Genomic DNA, 18,695 nt, shown 5'->3' with positions numbered 1-18,695 from the left:
CAGGTTCTCATAGGATTGCATGGTCATGGTCAAAGGCAGTTTGGCACCCAGCCACGCCAGAGCTGGCTGGACACCCACAATAGAGGTGACCCTGCTTCTGCAGGTCCCCAGCCTGCCCTTCCTGTAGCCCAGCCTGCTCTTTAGGAGCCCCCATTGTGTGCTCTGTGCCAGCTCCGGTGCCCTGAGGAACCATCAGCAGAGGTCTGCTTTGCTGGCCCTTCAGACAGGGATGTAGGGAGTGCCTCAGGAGCCTGTCCGTAGCTCAGCAGGTCCGGCAGACGCCGCTGCAGGAGCATGGGCTGCGGGTGTCAGTCAGGGAGCACACCACAGGGGAGCAGCATTGCCAAGCCTCCTGCAGAGCAGCCAGAGAGAGCTCCCTCCCTCCGTAGAGCTCCAGTGCCTTCTGCCTGTCCTGTCGTGCTGCTGCACATCCTCTCAGCCTCCTCCTCACCCTCCCAGAGCGAGGAGCTGGAAGAGGCCAAGATGCCACCAAATACTCAACGCTGGTTTAGGCATCCAGGGGAGCTTTCTGCACTCTGGCACTGAGGTGGCTTCTGTGTGTGTTACTGGGAGTATTTGGGAATCATCTTGGCTTCTTGGTTTTGTTCCCTTGTGTTGGTTCCTTTCCTTTCTCCTCCTCCCCACCTGATGTCCTGAGCCAGCTGTGAGCATGGTAGCTAAGGATCCTTGCTAGGAAGACTTGGGCCCTGCTTTATCAGCTGCCAGTTGTTTGTTGGAAGCTTTTGATAAAGCAGGAGGTGGGAGCCCTGGCCTGGCATTAAACAGGGGTGTGCTCAGACACTGAGGGAGCCCAGAAGAGACAGGCTGGAGCTGTCAGCTTGCCCTGAAGCAGAGAGCAAGCAGAAGCTGCCTCCCCCACGTCTCCGTGCTGATGTTGGCTGAAGGCAGCAGTGGTCTGTCGGGCAGTAGGTCCCCAGACCCGCAGCGAGAACTGAACCATCCTCCTGCCAAACCTGCCCAGGCTGATTTGTTCTCTTATTGGCTGTTGTGAGGGGAACTCACAAAATAACTTTTGGAGTGAGTTTGACCTTGAGCTGGCTGCCTTGACCTGCTTTTCACTTCCTACAGATTGGGGCTGCTTGTTCCTCCTGGGCATGTCGTGGTGGATGTTTTCCAGGGTAACACACACAGCCTTCTGAAAGGCAGGTTTGGGTGCTGCTTGCATTATTCCTGACCCTAGTGCTTTGTGCCCTGGCCCAGGAAACCTTGCTCTCCTCCTCCTCTTCTTCTTCCTCCTCCTGCTGCTGGGTAACACTCTGCTGTTTGTTCTGCAGAAATCAAGGAGGTGGAAAAGCAAACGCGAAGGGACAGACGCCAACAACCGCCCCATCAAAGCCGCTGGGAAGGTCATCATCCAAGATATCTCCTGCTTGCTGCCTGTCCACAAGCTGCTGGGAGAGCTCTACATGTGAGTGTGGGCTGGCAGCCTTGCCTGAGTGAGGCAGGTGTCTTGGGCATTGCTGTGCTTCAGTCCTGAAAGCTGGGAGTGTTTCTTGACCTTCCTCCTCTGTTCTTCTCCAACTCTGTCTGAGGGAGGGGCATTGTCTCCTGTGGTGAGACTTCACCTGGAATATTGCATCCAGTTCTGGGCTCCCCAGTTCAAGAGGGACAGGGATCTACTTGAGAGAGCCCAACAGAGGGCTACAAAGATGATGAAGGGACTGGAGCACTGCCTGACGAGGAAAAGCTGAGAGCCCTGGGGGTGTTTAATCTGGAGAAGAGAAGACTGAGAGGGGATCTGATCAATGTCTGTAAATGTCTGAGGGCTTGGGGTCAGGAAGGAAAGGACAGGGACAGGCTCTGCTCACTTGTGCCCTGTGATAGGACAAGGGGCACTGGATGAAAACTACAGCACTGGAGGTTCCACCTCAACATGAGAAAGAACTTCTTTACTGTGAGGGTCACAGAGCACTGGAGCAGGCTGCTCAGAGAGGTTGTGGAGTCTCCTTCTCTGGAGGCTTTCAAGCCCTGTCTGGCTGTGTTCCTGTGTGACCTGTGCTGGATTCTATGCTCCTGCTCTGGCAGGGGGTTTGGACTTGGAGATCTCCAAAGGTCCCTTCCAACCCCTCACATCCTGTGAGCCTGTGGTGGGGAAAGTGTGATGGGAGAAATTTGTGGTAGGTGTTGCACAGAGAGCTTGAAGAAGTGCTCCAGAACCACCTCTGCAGGGGCTGGGTTTTGTCAGCTAGAGACAGAAATGATCAGCACCAATCCCTTCCCAAGCCTCCTGTTAAATTCCACTCTGACACACAGGGGCTCAAAACCCCCAACAAAGGCACATTCTCACACTGCAGAAGTGTTGACAGCTCCTAAGGCTTTGTGCTTGCTGGAAGTGCTTGCAGTGCCCTCCTTCACTTGGAGACTTGGTTGTGTGTGACAGTGTCTGGAGAGCAAGTTCTGCTTTAATGGGGAGGATCTGGAGAAGTTCTCTTTGCCTGGGGGCTTGGGGAGGGTTTCTGCTTTTTCAGCAAGGAGCTTCCTTTTTCCAAGCTAGTTCAGGTGGTTACAAAACCTCTGCTCCTGAGTTTTTGCTGCTTCTTCCCAGAGAGAGTTGTTGGCCATTGGGATGTGCTGCCCAGGGAGGTGGTGGAGTCCCCATCCCTGTATCACAGTATCACCAAGGTTGGAAGAGACCTCAAAGATCATCCAGTCCAACCTGGCACCACAGACCTCAGGACTAGACCATGGCACCAAGTGCCACATCCAATCCCCTCCTGAACACCTCCAGGGATGGGGACTCCACCACCTCCCTGGGCAGCACATTCCTATGGTGAATGACTCTCTCAGTGAAGAACTTTCTCCTCCCCTCCAGCCTAAACCTCCCCTGGCACAGCTTGAGACTGTGTCCTCTTGTTCTGGCGCTGGGTGCCTGGGAGAAGAGCCCAACCCCTTCCTGGCTACAGCTTCCCTGCAGGGAGTTGTGGAGAGCAATGAGGTCTCCCCTGAGCCTCCCCTTCTCCAGGCTAAGCAACCCCAGCTCCCTCAGCCTCTCCTCACAGGGCTGTGCCCCAGACTTGTTGCCCTTCTCTGGACACCTTCAAGTCTCTCAATGTCCTTCCTAAACTGAGGAGCCCAGAACTGGACACAGGACTCAAGGTGTGGCCTAACCAGTGCTGAGTACAAGGCACAATGACCTCCCTGCCCCTGCTGGCCACACTATTCCTAATGCAGGCCAGGCTGCCCTTGGTCTTCTTGGCCCCCTGGGCACACTGCTGGCTCATGTTTAGGCAGCTGTCAATCAGCACCCCCAGGTCCCTCTCTGTTTGGCAGCTCTCAGCCACTCTGCCCCCAGCCTGTAGCTCTGCCTGGGGTTGCTGTGGCCAAAGTGCAGCCCCTGGCACTTGGACTTGTTGAATGCCATCCTGTTGGCCTCTGCCCATCTGCCCAGCCTGGCAAGATCCCTCTGCAGAGCCCTTCTGCCCTCTAACTGACCAACATCTGCCCCCAGCTTGCTGTCATCTGCAAGCTTGCTGCTGGCTGACTCAATGCCCTCCTCCAGATCATCAATGAAGATGTTAAAGAGGATGGGGCCCAGCACTGATCCCTGGGGGACGCCACTGGTGACTGGAGGTGTTCAAGAGGGGATTGGAGGTGGCACTTGGTGCCATGGTTTAGTAGTCAGGAGGTGTTGGGTGGCAGGTTGGACTTGATGATCTTTGAGGTCTTTTCCAACCCTATTGATTCTATGGAGAGATTCCAAAGCTGCCTGGATATTGCATCCTGGGCAAGCTGCTGTGGGTGCCTCTGCTTTAGCCAGGAGGGTTGGACTAGAAGATCCCTAAAGGTCCCTTCCAACCTCCATCCCAAGATTGTGTGTGATTCTGTGGTCCCTCACAGAGTTTTCCAGCCTGTGGACATTCAGGGAAGAAGCAAATTTCCCTTCTTAAAGGAGGGAGAGGGAAACAAAAGAGAGAAGAAAGCTTCCTTCTCTCTTTAGCTGTGTTATTAAAAGGAGTGTTGTGTAAAAAGAGCTTCAGGACTTTTCTTCTCTGGATAGCTGCTGTGCAAACAGCCTGGACCTTCTCCATCTGCTGAAGTCCCTGTTGCAAGAAGGATCTGGAGGTGCTGGAAGGTGTCCAGAGAAGGGCCATGAGGATGAGCAGAGGGCTGGAGCTGCTCTGCTATGGAGACAGACTGAGAGAGTTGAGGCTGTTCAGTCTGGAGAAGAGACAGCTTCGAGCACATCTTCTGGTGGCCTTCCAGGATCTGCAGGGGGCTACCAGAAAGCTGGGGAGGGACTTTTGAGGGTGTCAGGGAGGGATAGGACTGAGGGGCATGGAACAAAACTAGAAATGGGGAGATTCAGATTGGCTGTGAGGAAGAAGTTCTTCTCCAGGAGGGTGGTGAGAGCCTGGCCCAGGCTGCCCAGGGAGGTGGTGGAAGCCTCCTGCTCAGCCCTTGGAGGTGTTTGCAGCCAGGCTGGAGGTGGCTGTGAGCAACCTGCTGTAGTGTGAGGTGTCCCTGCCCATGGGAGGGGGCTTGGAACTGGCTGAGCCTGCAGCTCCCTTCCAAGCCTAACAATTCTATGATTCTGTGAAGTGTTTTCAGGAAGCTTTCTGGCAATAAACAGGAAAGCCTGTGTGGGGCTCCTCAGCTCACCTTCCCAGCCTCTTGGAGACTCTCTGTGTGTTAGCCAGCTGGAGAACAGGCCAGCCTGCTGCTCCGTGGTGGAGCTCCAGGTGACTCAGAGCAGACCAACAGGCTGGGCTGGAGCAGGACCACGCTGGCATGGCACACACAGCTTCTAGGGACAGGCCCTGGTGATATCCTGGCACAAGTTGAGTCTGATATCTCCTTGGAAATGGTGCTTCTTAGGGTTAATCCCAGATAGTTTGGAGCTGGGCTTGATGTGAAGATGGACAGTGGGAGGATAGGATAGGATAGGATAGGATAGGATAGGATAGGATAGGATAGGATAGGATAGGATAGGATAGGATAGACCAGGTTGGAAGAGACCTTTGAGATCATCCAGTCCAACCTATCACCCAACACCACCTAATCAACTCAACCATGGCACCAAGCACCCTCTCAAGTCTCCTCCTGAACACCTCCAGGGATGGGGACTCCACCACCTCCCTGGGCAGCACATCCCAATGGGCAATCACTCTCTCTGTGTAGAATTTCTTCCTAACCTCCAGCCTAAACCTCCCCTGGCAGAGCTTGAGGCTGTGTCCTCTTGTTCTGGTACTGGCTGCCTGGGAGAAGAGACCAACCTCTGCCTGTCTACAACCTCCCTGCAGGTAGTTTTAGAGAGCAAGAAGGTCTCCCCTGAGCCTCCTCTTCTCCAGGCTCCAACCCCAGCTCCCTCAGCCTCTCCTCACAGGGCTGTGCTCCAAACCCCTCCCCAGCTTTGCTGCCCTTCTCTGGACACCTTCCAGCAAGTCAACCTCCTTCCTAAACTGAGGGCCTCAGAACTGGACACAGGAGTCAAGGTGTGGCCTAACCAGTGCAGTGTACAGGGACAGAATGACCTCCCTGCTCCTGCTGGCCACACTGTTCCTGATGCAGGCCAGGCTGCCCTTGGCCCTCTTGGCTGCCTGGGCACACTGCAGGCTCATGTTCAGCCTACCATCGACCAGCACCCCCAGGTCCCTCTCTGCCTGGCTGCTCTCAGCCACTCTGCCCCCAGCCTGCAGCACTGCCTGGGGTTGCTGTGGCCAAAGTGCAGCCCCTGGCACTTGGATGTGTTCAAGCTCCTGCCCTTGGCCTCTGCCCCTCTGCCCAGCCTGTCCAGGTCCCTCTGCAGAGCCTCTCTACCCTCCAGCAGCTCAACTGCTGCCCCCAGCTTGCTGTCAGCTGCAAACTCACTGCTGAGGGACTCACTGCCCTCCTCCAGATCATCAGTGAAGATGTTCAAGAGGCTGGGGCCCAGCACTGCTCCCTGGGGCACACCACTGGTGCCTGGCTGCCAGCTGGCTGTGGCACCATTCACCATCACTCTCTGGGCTCTGCCTCCAGCCAGCAGGGGGGCAGTGATCCCTGAACAGCAGGGGAAGGGTTGGGATCCTGGCCGTGCTGGCAGGCACGTGCTGATCAGGAAGGTCTGAGCTGCTCACTGCTGCCAGTGCCACTTTCCCCCCATCCCTCCTCACCTTCCTAGGTGACATGGCAACCAAAGCTGAGCCTTCTCCTTTGCTTTCCAGCCTGAATGTCAATAATATCCAGGAGACCTGCCAGAAGAATGCTGCCTCAGCCTTGGCTGTGGGCCGGAGGGACCTGGTACAGGTAGGTGGGATCAGACCTCTTCCTCAGCATGCTCTGCTACCCTCACACAACTTGTGCTCTCCTCTGGAGAGCAAACAGCCACCTGCCTTCAGCAGTTGTTCTGGGGAGGCTCTGGTTGGTGAACTTGGGGGGTGTCAGGTGGTGAGAAACTCCCCAGGAGCCAGCAATGGTCACTGGCAGCCCAGCAGGCAGCTGTGGGCTGGAATGCATCCAAAGCAGGGAGAGCAGCAGCACAGGGAGGGGATTCTGCCCCTCTGCTCTGATCTGCTGAGACCCCACCTGCAGCACTGCACCCAGCTCTGGGGCCCCCAGGGCAAGAGAGGGGGTCCAGAGGACGCCATGAAGATGATCAGAGGGATGGAGAACCTCCCCTCTGGGGGCAGGCTGGGAGAGTTGAGCTGTTCAGCCTGGAGAAAAGAAGGCTCTAGGGAGTCCTTAGAGCAGCCTTCCAGGACCTGCAGGGGGCTACAGGAGAGCTGGGGAGGGACTTTTTACAAAGGGTTGGAGTGACAACATGAGGAGTCATGGCTTCAGACTTGTAAGAAGCTGGATTTAGATTGGGCATGAGGGAGAAATTCTTTCCCATGAGGGTGGTGAGGCACTGGAACAGGTTGCCCAGAGAAGTTGTGGAGGCTCCAAGCCTGGAAGTGTTCAAGTCCAGGCTGGGTGAGGCCTTGAGCAACCTGCTCTAGTGGGAGGTGTCCCTGCCCATGGCAGGGTGGTTGGAGCTGGATGATCCTTAAGGTCCTTTCCAACCCAAGCCATTCCATGATCACTGTATGAACTGAAGCCTGTGGAGCAGTCACAGAGGTGATCCCTACCTCACTGACTCTTGGCATGAAGAGACTCCTTCCCAGGGCCACAAGCAGGCAGTGTGAATGCCCTTTGCCAGGCAGGGTGAAGCACATTTTCCAGGGAACTCCTGCAGGCAAACAGAGAGTGCAGCCTGCTTCTGAGTCAGCAGCTGGAGTGACTGTGTGCAGAGCTGCCTGGCTGCTGTCCCCATTGTGCTGGAGGATTTTTCTTCCTTATGTAAATCCTTCCCCTTGCAGGGTGTTCACCTCTGCTGGCACTGGGTGCTGAGTGCAGCTGGCTTCTCCCCAGGAGTGTCTGAGCCCCCTCAGAATGGGGCTGACCTTCAGCTGGTAACAGGAGAGGAATGGCTGTTGTGGTCCTGCTTTTTCCATAGGGTTAGTCCATTGCAGCAGGCAGAACCTTTGCCAGGACTCAGGAGTGCCTGGAAGGGAATGGAACTGGCACTGCCAGAGGAGCTGTGAACCTCTGCTGGGCATTTGGCTCTTCCTAGGCCTGGGCAGGCACTTGTGCAAGCTTACTGAGCTAAGCAGAAGCAAACTCAAGCTCTTCTCCTGCTGACCTCATTGTGGCCTTCCAGGATCTGCAGGGGGCTCCAAGAAGGCTGGGGAGGGACTGCTCAGGATCTCAGGCAGTGATAGGACTGGGGGGAATGGAATGAAGCTGGGGGTGGGGAGATTGAGGCTGGAGGGGAGGAGGAAGTTCTTCCCCAGGAGAGTGGTGAAGCCCTGGAATGGGTTGTGCAGGGAGGTGGTTGGGGCCCTGTCCCTGAAGGTGTTTAAGGCCAGGCTGGATGAGGCTGTGGCCAGCAGGGGGTTTGGAACTAGAATGATCCTTGTGGTCCCTTCCAACCCTGACTGATACTATGATTCTTGGTGGGTTCTGCTAGAGCAGGAGAGAGAAAGGAGGTCTGGTCCCCCTTTGGCTGTGCTTCACCTTGCTGCCTGGCTCCCCCCTGCTGGAGCAGAGCTTGGGTGGAATAACTTCAGCAGGGTTTCTCCAACAGACCTCTGTTTCTTGCTTGGTTTTCCCTCTCCATGGAACTCCAGCTTGCCCAGTTCCTAGGTGGGGCTTGAGCTGCAAGTCAGAGGTGGTGCAGAGCAGTGGAGGAAGTGATGTCTCTCCCACTCCCCTCCTGGCCCAGTTTCTCTCCTGCTTCTTTCTGCCTGGTTTCACTGTGCACAGCTGTGGGACTCCCCTTCCTGGGTGTTGTTTGTGCTGGTGCTTTGTTTTCCTTTACCTTTCTGTGTTGGCAGCTCTGATCTCTGCTGCCTTTCCAGCATCTTGCTCCTATTCCTTTCCTCCTCCTTTGTTTTGTTGGGGGTTTGTTGGGTGTCATGCCCAGCTGAGAGCTCTGCTTTTCCCTCAAATCCTCTAATTGCCCCCATGTGTTTTAGTGCACAGCAGAAAACCCAATCCAAGGTCAGACTGAAAAGTTGGAACCATTTTAGAGTGGAGAATGGTAAATAAAGGGGAAAAAAATCAGGTGAAAGAGTTAAAACTGCTGGAGTAGAACTGTACCAGGCTGTGCAAAGAGGGCAAAAAGGGTAAGCATAGAGTCCTGCACCTGGGGAGGAACACCAGCAGGCACCAGAGCAGATTAGGGCTTGACCTGCTGGAAAATAGCTCCATGGAGAAGGACCTTGGAGTCCAGGTGAACAGTAAGTTATCCATGAGCCAGCAATGTGACCTTGTGGCCTAGAAAGCCAATGGAGTCCTGGGGAGCATCAAGGAGAGAGTGACCAGCAGGTCAAGGGGGGTTATTCTCCACCTCTGCTCTGCCCTGGTGGGACAACATCTGGAGGATTGTGTTCAGTTTTTGACTCCCCAGATCAAGAGGGACAGGGATATAGGAGAGAGTGTCCAACAAGGGCTACAAGGGTGAGGAAGGGACTGGAGCATCTGTCTGAGGAGGAAAGGCTGAGAGCCATGGGGCTCTCTAGGGAGGTTGGAGTGGATGATCTATGGAGGTCCCTTCTAACCCCTCCCATTCTGTGATCCTATGATGGAGGTGTTCAGGAACACCCACAGCTGATCCAAAGATCCTTCCCATGCAAACAATAACTCAGCACTAAACTTTCTGCCACCAGACACCTCCAAACCCAAGACCTGTATCAACTCTAAACCCTTGGAAGGTTTGTGACTAGAAAATGCACTCTCTTTTAGTATCAGTCAGGGTTGGAAGGGACCACAAGGATCAGCCAGTTCCAACCCCCCTGCCATGGGCAGGGACACCCCACACTAGATCAGGCTGCCCACAGCCTCATCCAGCCTGGCCTTAAACACCCCCAGGGACAGGGCCCCAACCACCTCCCTGCACAACCCATTCCAGGGCTGCACCACTCTCCTGGGGAAGAACTTCCTCCTCACCTCCAGCCTCAATCTCCCCACCTCCAGCTTCATTCCATTCCCCCCAGTCCTATCACTGCCTGAGATCCTCAGCAGTCCCTCCCCAGCCTTCTTGGAGCCCCCTGCAGATCCTGGAAGGCCACAATGAGGTCACCTCAGAGCCTTCTCTTCTCCAGGCTGAACAGCCCCAACTCCTTCAGTCTGTCCTCACAGCAGAGCAGCTCCAGCCCTCTGCTCATCCTCCTGGCCCTGCTCTGGACACCTTCCAGCCCCTCCAGATCCCTCTTGGGATAGGGGCTCCAGAACTGGAGGCAGGACTCCAGGTGGGGTCTCCCCAGAGCTGAGCAGAGGGGGAGAATCCCCTCCCTGGCCCTGCTGGCCACACTTCTCTTGCTGCAGCCCAGGCTCTGCTTGGCTTTCTGGGCTGCAAGTGCACACTGAGAGCTCCTGCTGAGCTTCTCCTCCCCCAGCACCCCCAAGGCTCTCTCCTCAGGGCTGCTTTCCAGCCAGTCCCTGCCCAGCCTGCATTTGTGCCTGCCATTGCCTCCACCCAGCTGCAGGACCCTGCCCTTGGTCCTGTTGAACCTCCTGAGGTTGGCTTGTGCCCACCTCTCCAGCCTGCCCAGCTCCCTCTGGATGGATCCCTTCCCTCCAGCTGTCTGCTGCCCCACACAGCTTGGTGTCATCAGCAACCCTGCTGAGGGTGCCCTCAGTGCCACTGTCCATGGCACCCACAGAGATGTTGAGCAAGCCTGGTCCCAGGAGTGATCCCTGAGGGACTCTGCTTGTCCCTGGCCTCCCCTGGGCCATGGACCCATGGACAGCCACTCTCTGGGTGCAGCCATCAAGCCAGTTCTGTATCCATCCAGTGGTCACCCATCACCCCCCTGTGTCACCGGTCTGGAGAGCAGGCTGTGGTGCAGGACAGTGTCCAAAGCTTTGCTCAGGTCCAGGTCCTGCCCTGATAGGTCTCTTAGACTCTGGGCTGCTCTTCAAACCCAAACTCGAAGCAAGGGAGGCAGGGAAAGCATCAGGTTTGTGTCACTGTTTATCTTATTGGGGACACAGAGGCTGAACCTGCTGCCTGATTATCTGTCTGTGAGTGCAGCTGTGCACACCTATGCCCTGGGAGTCTGGTTATTCTTAATTGCAGCTTACATGCCTTTTCCTTCCTGTCTGCCAGGTTTGGTCACTGGCCATGGTAGCCACTGATCTCTGTCTCGGACCGAAGTCTGACCCAGATTTGGAGATACCTTGGGCACAACATCCCTTTGGACGTCAATTACTGGAGTCCTTGTAGGTGCTGGAATGCTGGGGAGGGCTTGGGGGGTGCTTGCTGAAGCAGAGCCCACCACAACTAAGCTGTGGAGGTGGATTTGAAGTAGTTTCACAGCAGCTGTTTTCCTGCCCCCCTCCCCCCGGCCCCACCTCAAGCCTAAGATGCATCAAGCCAGGAAGCTTTAAGTGTGTTTATGGCGTGCAGGAGGCAGCATTTGGCCTCCCATCCAGCCTCCAGATCTTTCTTGGCTTAAAGTTGAGCAACAGGCCAGGGTGCCATAGGAGCTCTGCTTTCCAGCACGCCCACAAATGCCTGACTTGAGGATTTTGGTTTCCTGCTCCCCACCTCCTAAATGAGCGTCTTGGCTGCAGCTGATTTGTTCACCTTCCCCTTCCCTGTTGCCATATGGCATTCCTGGGCAATCATTCCACTGCTCTGAGAGCCAAGTGCTGGCTGCAAACATCCTCCTGCCTGTGAATCTGCTCAGGAGAGGGCACAAATGAGTGACTGACAGACCCTGTCTGGATTTCTGGGGTGTGTTTTGCAGGCTCTTGCTTTCGATGCAGCTCTTGCCTGCCCTGTGGCAGCGGTAAGGTGGGGGAGGACAGGTGGTTCTTCATTGCTCTGAGTCTTCAGAGCAGTCCAGGAGCTTCACAGCCATCCAGAAAACCTGTGGTGGGCCTCAACATCTGGATGCAGGAGGCTTCCACACCGAAGGTTTTGGCCAACAAAAAGAGAACCAAACAAAAATGTGGTGGCTGGGGGTGAGCAATGGCTCCAGTTTTACACCCAGTGCAGAGCACTCCTGTGCACCTTGTTCTGGGGCTGGTTAGGCCATGAGCACTGCTGGATCTCCAAGAGCTGCCACCTTTCTCACAGCTCTTTGCAGGAGAAAGACCTGGCTCCTCAAAGGTGTGACAGGAAAGACAACCCAGTCCTGCAAGGCCTGTGCCTGCTGTGAGCAATGCCAGGACCCACACCAATGTATGCAGCAGGCTCCAAGTTGGTGTCTTAGTTCAGAGCCAGACAGAGGCTCTGTTAGCTCTTCCAAAAGGGGTAGAAGAGAGAGGCTGACACAAAGGATTGGAGAGTTCCAATGGAAATGCTGTTCATAGCTACCTAAAGCAGTACCAAGCATATAAAAGACACAAAAACCCATAGCCTGGGCTCAACACAGAACTGCAACAAGCCAAAGCTTCACACAACCCTCCCTTTAAACCAGGCTGACAAACCCAGGCCTTCATGCCCCACCTCTACCAAGCCTCTCTGCCCCCCATACCCAAACCACTGTGACACAGCTGAAATTTCAGCTTGGCAGCTCCAGGCCCCACTTAGGCTGCTCCAGGCCCAAGGGGCAGCATGGCCTAATGGGCAGCATGGCCAAGGCCAACACCAGGCCTCCCCTGCAAGAGCTAACAAGCCTGTGTGCCCTCCCAGGAGGAGAGAGGGAGGGGGAATAAAGGGAAGCCAAGTGACTCTGCAGCCAGTTTTGTAGGGATGCAGGACATCTGGGAATGAAATACACTTGGTGGTCCACCTCCTGGACACTGTGGACCTCCTGGAGGTCTGTAGCTTCGTGGTTGTTAAAGGCACCTAGCCTCCAGACCCTCACAGTTTGTTCCTCTGGTTGTGCCGCTGAGCTCTGCCCAGTCCTTACCCTCTCTCTCTGTGCTCTTTGTTCCCCAGGCTGGCTCATTACTCACAGCTCCACGATGTGCAGACCCTGGCCATGCTCTGCAGCGTGTTTGAAGCCCAGTCCAGGCTCCAGGGATGCCCAAACTCCTCCGTGCCCTTCCCTCAGCGCGCCTCCAACCTGGCCTCCCACAGCCGATACGTACGGTTGCCGTCTGCTGCCCCCTTCTCTCGGGTGCTTTGGAGCATCTCTCCTGTAGATGACCTGGTTTCCTCTCCTTTGCCTCTCAACAGCCCAGCTTTACCTCCTCTGGCTCCTGTTCCAGCATGTCAGACCCTGGACTTGGCACTGGAGGCTGGAGCATAGGTATGGAGACCTGGCTGGTAAATAGGGGAACCCAGGTTCCCTCCGGGGCTTGGTTCTAGATGGTTCCTGTGGGGTGGGCAAAGAAGGGAGCAAGCACTCAAGGTGACTGCCTTGGCACTGAGTGGTGCCACACCCCCAGTGCTTTAAACACTTTGAGTTTGTTGGCCATGCCAGCTGCTCCTGGTAATTTCCTTGTCCTCCCTGTGCCTGGACCTGGTTGCCAGGATTAGCTGGGAATCCCTTCCTGGGGATTAAGGTCAGGCCTGCAGTTTCCTGGCTCCTCTTTCATGCCCTTTTTGAAGGCAGGAGGGACATTCACTTCCCTCCAGTCCTCAGGCACCTCTCCCAGTCACCATGATCATTCAGTGTTTCTCAAGGCTGGCCTCAGTGTCATCAGCCAGCTAATTCCAGAGGGTTCAGAGGGGAAAAGCAATGCTGTGCTCCTTGCTTCTGCCACTGGAAAGACAACAGCAGGCAGGCAGGTTGAGTTCTTGGTGCCTTGAATACCTGTGGGCCTAAGGAGGTTTGCTGCTGAGCTGTGAAGGTGTCAAAGACAAGGGCCCCAGTGTCCAAGCTGAGGCTGTTGGCCAATTCCTAACTGGCAGAGTCAGGTAATGGTTGGACCCAATCATCTTGAAGGTCTTTTTCCACCAAAGTGATTCTGTTCTAGGATTCTAGGATGGCCTGGAGCAGCAGCAGCCCCCTTGGCACCAAAGCTGGGACTTTTCAGGGCAATAAGAAGGCATCTGTGACATGGGGAAGAGTGGAGAGAAGGGGGTTTAAGGGAGCTGCTGTTGTCTTGTAGTGGTCATTAGCAGTCTTCTCCCTGCCCCTGAGGAAGTGCCTTGCATGCAGAGGCCCCTGCTAGGTCACACCAGCCCCGGTGGTGAGAGTCCTCCCTGCCTAGGGAAGAGGAGCCCAGGCCTGATGCAGATAATGTTCCCAAGCCAGCTCCATGGGATTGGTTCTCTGGATGCCTTCTGTCTAAAGTGGAAGGCAAAAGGGACTCCTCCATGCTAGATTTCTCTGTCTGATGATCACAGAATCCCAGCATGGAGGGGGTTGGAAGGATCCTCTGGGGATGGTCTACTCCAACTTCCCTGCTGAAGCAGGGGCCCCCGCAGCAGCTTGCCCAGGATGCAATATCCAGCTGGGGTTGGAATCTCTCTCTTCAGAGAAGGAGACTCCACAACCTCTCTGGGCAGCCTGCTCCAGGGCTGCAGCACCCTCAGGATCCCCATTCCCATCCCATCTTGACAAGTGGAGCTTGGCCCTTGGTTTGCTGAGGCAGGGCGGTGTCTGCAGGAAGGTTCGAGGCGACGTCCCCATGCCTTAGGGGAGAAACCCTGGCAGTGCCTGCCTGTGGCCTTCATCTCTCCCTCCTCATCCTGCTTTTGAGAAGGCTGTGCTCATGGGTGCTGCATGCTCACAACCCCTTTGGTGCTTGCAGCAAACAAAGACCCAGAGCAGGCCTCCACGCCCTGGTGCGAGTCCTCCCCGGATGACTTCCGCTACGGCAACCTGACCTACCCTGACCACCGGGAGCGGGAGAAGGACCAGCACGAGAAGAACAAGAGGTAGGTTGCAGCATGCCTTGGGGGTGCTCAGGGCTGTGGCACTCCCAGAATCAACCAGGCTGGGAAAGACCTCAGAGATCATCAAGTCCAACCTATCACCCAATACCCAGCACCTCCTGACAACTCAACCGTGGCTCCAAGTGCCGCATCCAAGCCTTCTCTGAACACCTCCAGGGCTGGGGACTCCACCACCTCCCTGGGCAGCACATCCCAAGGGCCAATTACTCTTTCTGGGAAGAACCTTCTCCTCTGTGCCCAGCTCAGCTGGAACTCTGCAGCCAGGTGCTGTGAAGCACCACACCTGCCCCTGGACCTGAACCACCATTCAGGTGGTTCAAGGTGCACGCTGCAGATGAGCCCAGCTGGGCTTGCATGTGGGGTCACAGTGTCACAGAGCTTGAGAGGTTGGAAGGGACCTCCAGAGATCATCCAGTCCAACCCCCCTGCCAGAGCAGGGTCACCCAGGGTGTTCTGCACAGGAATGCTTCCAGGTGGGTTTTAAAAGCCTTCAAAGAAGGAGACTCCACTCTCTGGGCAGCCTGCCCCAGGGCTCTGTCACCCCCACTGGAAAGTTTCTCCTCCTGTTGAGCTGAAGTCTTCTCTGTTCCAGTTTGCATCCATTGGTCCTTGGCTTTATTGCTGTGCACCTCCCAACAGAGCTTGGCCCCCTCCCCTTGCCCCCCAGCCCTCAGCTAGTGATAGACATTGATCAGATCCCTCTCAGCCTTCTCCTCTCCAGACTGAACAGCCCCAGGGCTCTCAGTGTCTCCTCACAGGGAAGCTGCTCAAGTCCCCTAATCATACTTGTGGCCTTGGCCTCTCTCCAGCAGCTCTCTGTCTCTCTGGGACTGGGGAGCCCAGAACTGGACACAGGATTGCAGCTGTGGTCTCAGCAGGGCAGAGCAGAGGGGGAGAATAACCTCCCCAGCCCTGCTGGCCACTCTTTCCTTGCTGCACCCCAGGACCCCATTGGCTCTCTTGGCCCCCAGGGCACATTGCTGGCCCATGCAGATCTTGCTGCCCACCAGCACTCCAAGGTCTTTGTCCATGGAGCTGCTTTCCAGCAGGGCTGTTCCTATCCTGTCCTGGTGCCTGCTGTTGTTCCTCCCCAGATGCAGGGCCCTGCACTTGTCCTGACTGAGCTTCAGGAGCTTTGCCTGTAGCCAGCTCTCGTTGGATGGCCTCACAGCCTGAGGGGTGTCAGCCACCCCCCCCAGAAGTTTTGTATCATCTCTAGGTGGCCAAGGTTGGGACCCCAGAGTGCAGTCCAGCCACTGAGTGCAGAAGCAGTGGAGGCCAGAGCAGCTGGTGTTCAGCAACGCTCCAGCAGCACGTGGGGAGTAACCCTCTGCCCTTGTAGCAACGTGAGCTGGTTGTGTAGCCACTGGGAAGAGGATTACAGCCACAGTCCTTGAGAATCACTCAGGTGGATGACAACCCAGGGCAGATTAAGGTTGGGCATCACAGGGAAGCTCTTCACAATGGAGGTGGTGAAATACTGGAACAGGTTGCCCGGGGATGTGGCTGAGGCCTCTGGAGCCACTCAAGATCAGACTTGATGTGGCCCTGGGCAGCCTGAGCTAGGTGGAGGCGTCCCTGCTGGGTGCAGGGGGGTTGGGCAAGGTGACTTCTGAGGGTCTCTTCCAACCCAGTGCCATCTGTGACCCCTGTTTGTTCTGTAGGCTCCTGGATCCTGCCAACACTCAGCAGTTTGATGACTTTAAGAAGTGCTATGGGGAAATCCTCTACCGCTGGGGCCTGCGAGAGAAGCGAGCCGAGGTGCTCAAGTTTGTCTCTTGTCCTCCTGATCCCCACAAAGGGATTGGTGAGTATCTGCCTCTGGTCTGCTGCAGCTGCCCCAGCCCAGCCCTGGCTCTGCCTCTGGAGCTTAGCAACACCTGGTCACCAGGATCACAGAGGCTCACAGGATGTTAGGAGTTGGAAGGGTCCTTGAAGATCTTCCAATCCAAACCCCCTGCCAGAGCAGGAGCACAGAATCCAGCACAGATCACACAGGAACACACCCAGGCAGGACTGGAAAGCCTCCAGAGGAGACTCAGCATCCTCTCTGGACAACCTGTTCCAGTGCTCTGTGACCCTCCCAGGGCAGAAGTTCCTCCTCATGCTGAGGTGGAACCTCCTGTGCTGGAGTTTCCATCCATTGCCCCTTGTCCTATCCCAGGGTGCAAGTGAGCAGAGCCTGGCCCCTCCCTCTTGACCCTCAGATATTAACAGACATTGATTAGATCCCCTTTCAGCCTTCTCCAGACTGACCACCCCCAGGGCTCTCAGCCTCTCCTCCCCAGGCAGTGCTGCAGTCCCTTCAGCATCCTTGCAGCCCTCCCTTGGCCTCTCCCCAGCAGATCTCTGTCCCTCTTGAACGGGGGGAGCCCAGAGCTGGGTGCAATATTCCAGGTGAGGTCTCACCAGGGCAGAGCAGAGGGAGAGGAGAAGCTCCCTGGATCTGCTGGACTCACTCTTCTGAATGCCCCTCAGGACTCCCTTGGCCTTCAAGGGCACATTGCTGACCCATGGAGAACTTCCTCTCCACCAGCACTCCCAGGTCCCTCTCCACAGGGCTGCTGTCTAGCAGATCACCTCCTGGACTGGTGCAGTTTATTCTTCCTTGCCAGGTGCAGGACTTGTTAGAACTCATTAGGTTCCCCAGGTGGGCTGAAAAGTGTCCTTGGCTCTGCCAGCAAATGGGTTTGGTTTCTTCACAGCTCTGGGTGGAGGTGAGGCTGGTTCCAGGGCTTTGTAGGCTGCAACATCTCTGCAGCAATGCTGAAAGGACACCAAGAGCTGTGCTGGGGACGTTCAGCTGTTTATGCTGCTAGCAATTCTTTCCTCCCTCTGAGTCCAGACATGCACCCCCTGAATCACTGCCTCTGGGCTGCATGGGGCAAGATTGCCAGCTGTGGGTGAGCTGGCCAAGAAGTGGGCAAATGGAACATTTATCCCCAAATGAGAGCCCTTGTGGGGGCCTTTCAGTGCTTCAGGGGGGGGTCTAAGAGAGCTGGGGACAGACTTTTCAGCAGGGTTTGTTGTGCCCAGGCCAAGGGGTGATGGTTTGAACTGAAAGAGGGAGATTCAGACTGGAAAGAAGGGAGCAATGGTTTGACCCTGAGGGTGGGGAGAGCGTGGCCCAGGTTGCCCAGAGAGGTGGGAGATGTCCTGTCCCTGGAACCATTCCAGGTGAGGTTGTCTGTGGCTGTGAGCAACCTGCTGTGGCTGCAGAGGTCCCTGCTGAGTGCAGAGGGGTTGGACTGGGTGAGCTGGAGAGGCCCTTTCCAACCCAAGCCATCCTGTGAGTCTGTGAAAGTATTTTCAGCAGCAGAGGTGCTCAGAGCTGCTGCTGAAGGACAGCTGCCCAAATGTCCTCTTCCTTAGGCCCCTGAGAAGGAGACCCTGGGAGGAGAGAGGCAGGTGAGAGATGCCAGGGAAGCAGCAGTTGTCTCACTTTGTCCCCAGGGACTCCTCTTGAGGAGTAACTGGAGTGAAAATTGGTGACTTCAGCAGTGGCTATTGCCCCTCCATGGCTGCCAGGCACGGCTGGAGCCCACTCTGCTCTCTCCATGGTGAGCAGCAAAGGCTGCTCTTGTTTGCACCTGGTTGAACTTCACAGGGGTGAGGCAGAGGAGACCAGTGGGAAGCTTCCAGCTGTAGTTGGTGGGCCAGCCTGTGCCCCAGCCCAGCCATCTCCCATTTCATTGCTCCCAGATGGAGACAGGATCCTGGAAGCCCAGCATGGTGAGGGCTGGAAGGGACCTCTGCACCTCACCCAGTCTGACCCCCCTGCTCCAGCAGGGCACCCACAGCAGCTTGCCCAGGGTCACGGCAGCCGGGGGGGGGTTGGAATCTCTCCGGAGCAGGAGACTCCACAACCTCTCTGGGCAGCCAGCTCCAGGCCTCCAGCACCCTCACACCAAAGAAGCTTCTCCTTCTGCTCAGGTGGAGCCTCCTGGCTTCCAGCTTGTGCCCACTGCCCCTTCTCCTGTCCCTGGGCACCACCGAAGCTGACCTCTGTGTAGGACACAGACACTCCGCTCCCAGCCTGGAGAGCCAGACCTCTTGGGCAGTGGGTTCTGGGGGCTCACCTGTCAAAGGGGAGGGGGCTATGTAGGAGCTCTTTGTCGGTGGCCCTGCCCCCTCTGACTGTCTGTGTGTGTGTGTGTGTCTCCCGGGGGCAGAGTTCGGGGTGTACTGCAGCCACTGCCGCAGCGAGGTGCGGGGCACCCAGTGCGCCATCTGCAAGGGCTTCACCTTCCAGTGTGCCATCTGCCACGTGGCAGTGCGAGGCTCCTCCAACTTCTGCCTGACCTGCGGCCACGGGGGCCACACCAGCCACATGATGGAGTGGTTCCGCACGCAGGAGGTGTGCCCCACCGGCTGCGGCTGCCACTGCCTGCTGGAGAGCACCTTCTGAGCGCGG

The 18,695-nt window shown here is 56.4% G+C and overlaps 1 protein-coding gene across 1 annotated transcript in view; it reads left to right on the top strand.

Annotated features, from left to right (window-relative positions):
- WDR59 (WD repeat domain 59) overlaps positions 1 to 18,695 on the top strand; it is a 72,599-nt gene extending 53,904 nt beyond the window's left edge. Inside the window, exons 19-26 of the mRNA XM_054170245.1 lie at positions 1,296 to 1,429; positions 6,165 to 6,246; positions 10,592 to 10,704; positions 12,374 to 12,521; positions 12,614 to 12,686; positions 14,137 to 14,263; positions 15,946 to 16,088; positions 18,454 to 18,695. Coding sequence (XP_054026220.1) covers positions 1,296 to 1,429; positions 6,165 to 6,246; positions 10,592 to 10,704; positions 12,374 to 12,521; positions 12,614 to 12,686; positions 14,137 to 14,263; positions 15,946 to 16,088; positions 18,454 to 18,689 — 1,056 coding nt within the window. The 3' untranslated portion in view covers positions 18,690 to 18,695. The remainder of the gene's footprint in view (positions 1 to 1,295; positions 1,430 to 6,164; positions 6,247 to 10,591; positions 10,705 to 12,373; positions 12,522 to 12,613; positions 12,687 to 14,136; positions 14,264 to 15,945; positions 16,089 to 18,453) is intronic.

This window comes from Dryobates pubescens, chromosome 19, assembly GCF_014839835.1.
Source record: "Dryobates pubescens isolate bDryPub1 chromosome 19, bDryPub1.pri, whole genome shotgun sequence".
NCBI classification, from domain to species: Eukaryota; Metazoa; Chordata; class Aves; order Piciformes; family Picidae; genus Dryobates; species Dryobates pubescens.
This window is presented reverse-complemented; position numbering and strand designations above follow the sequence as displayed.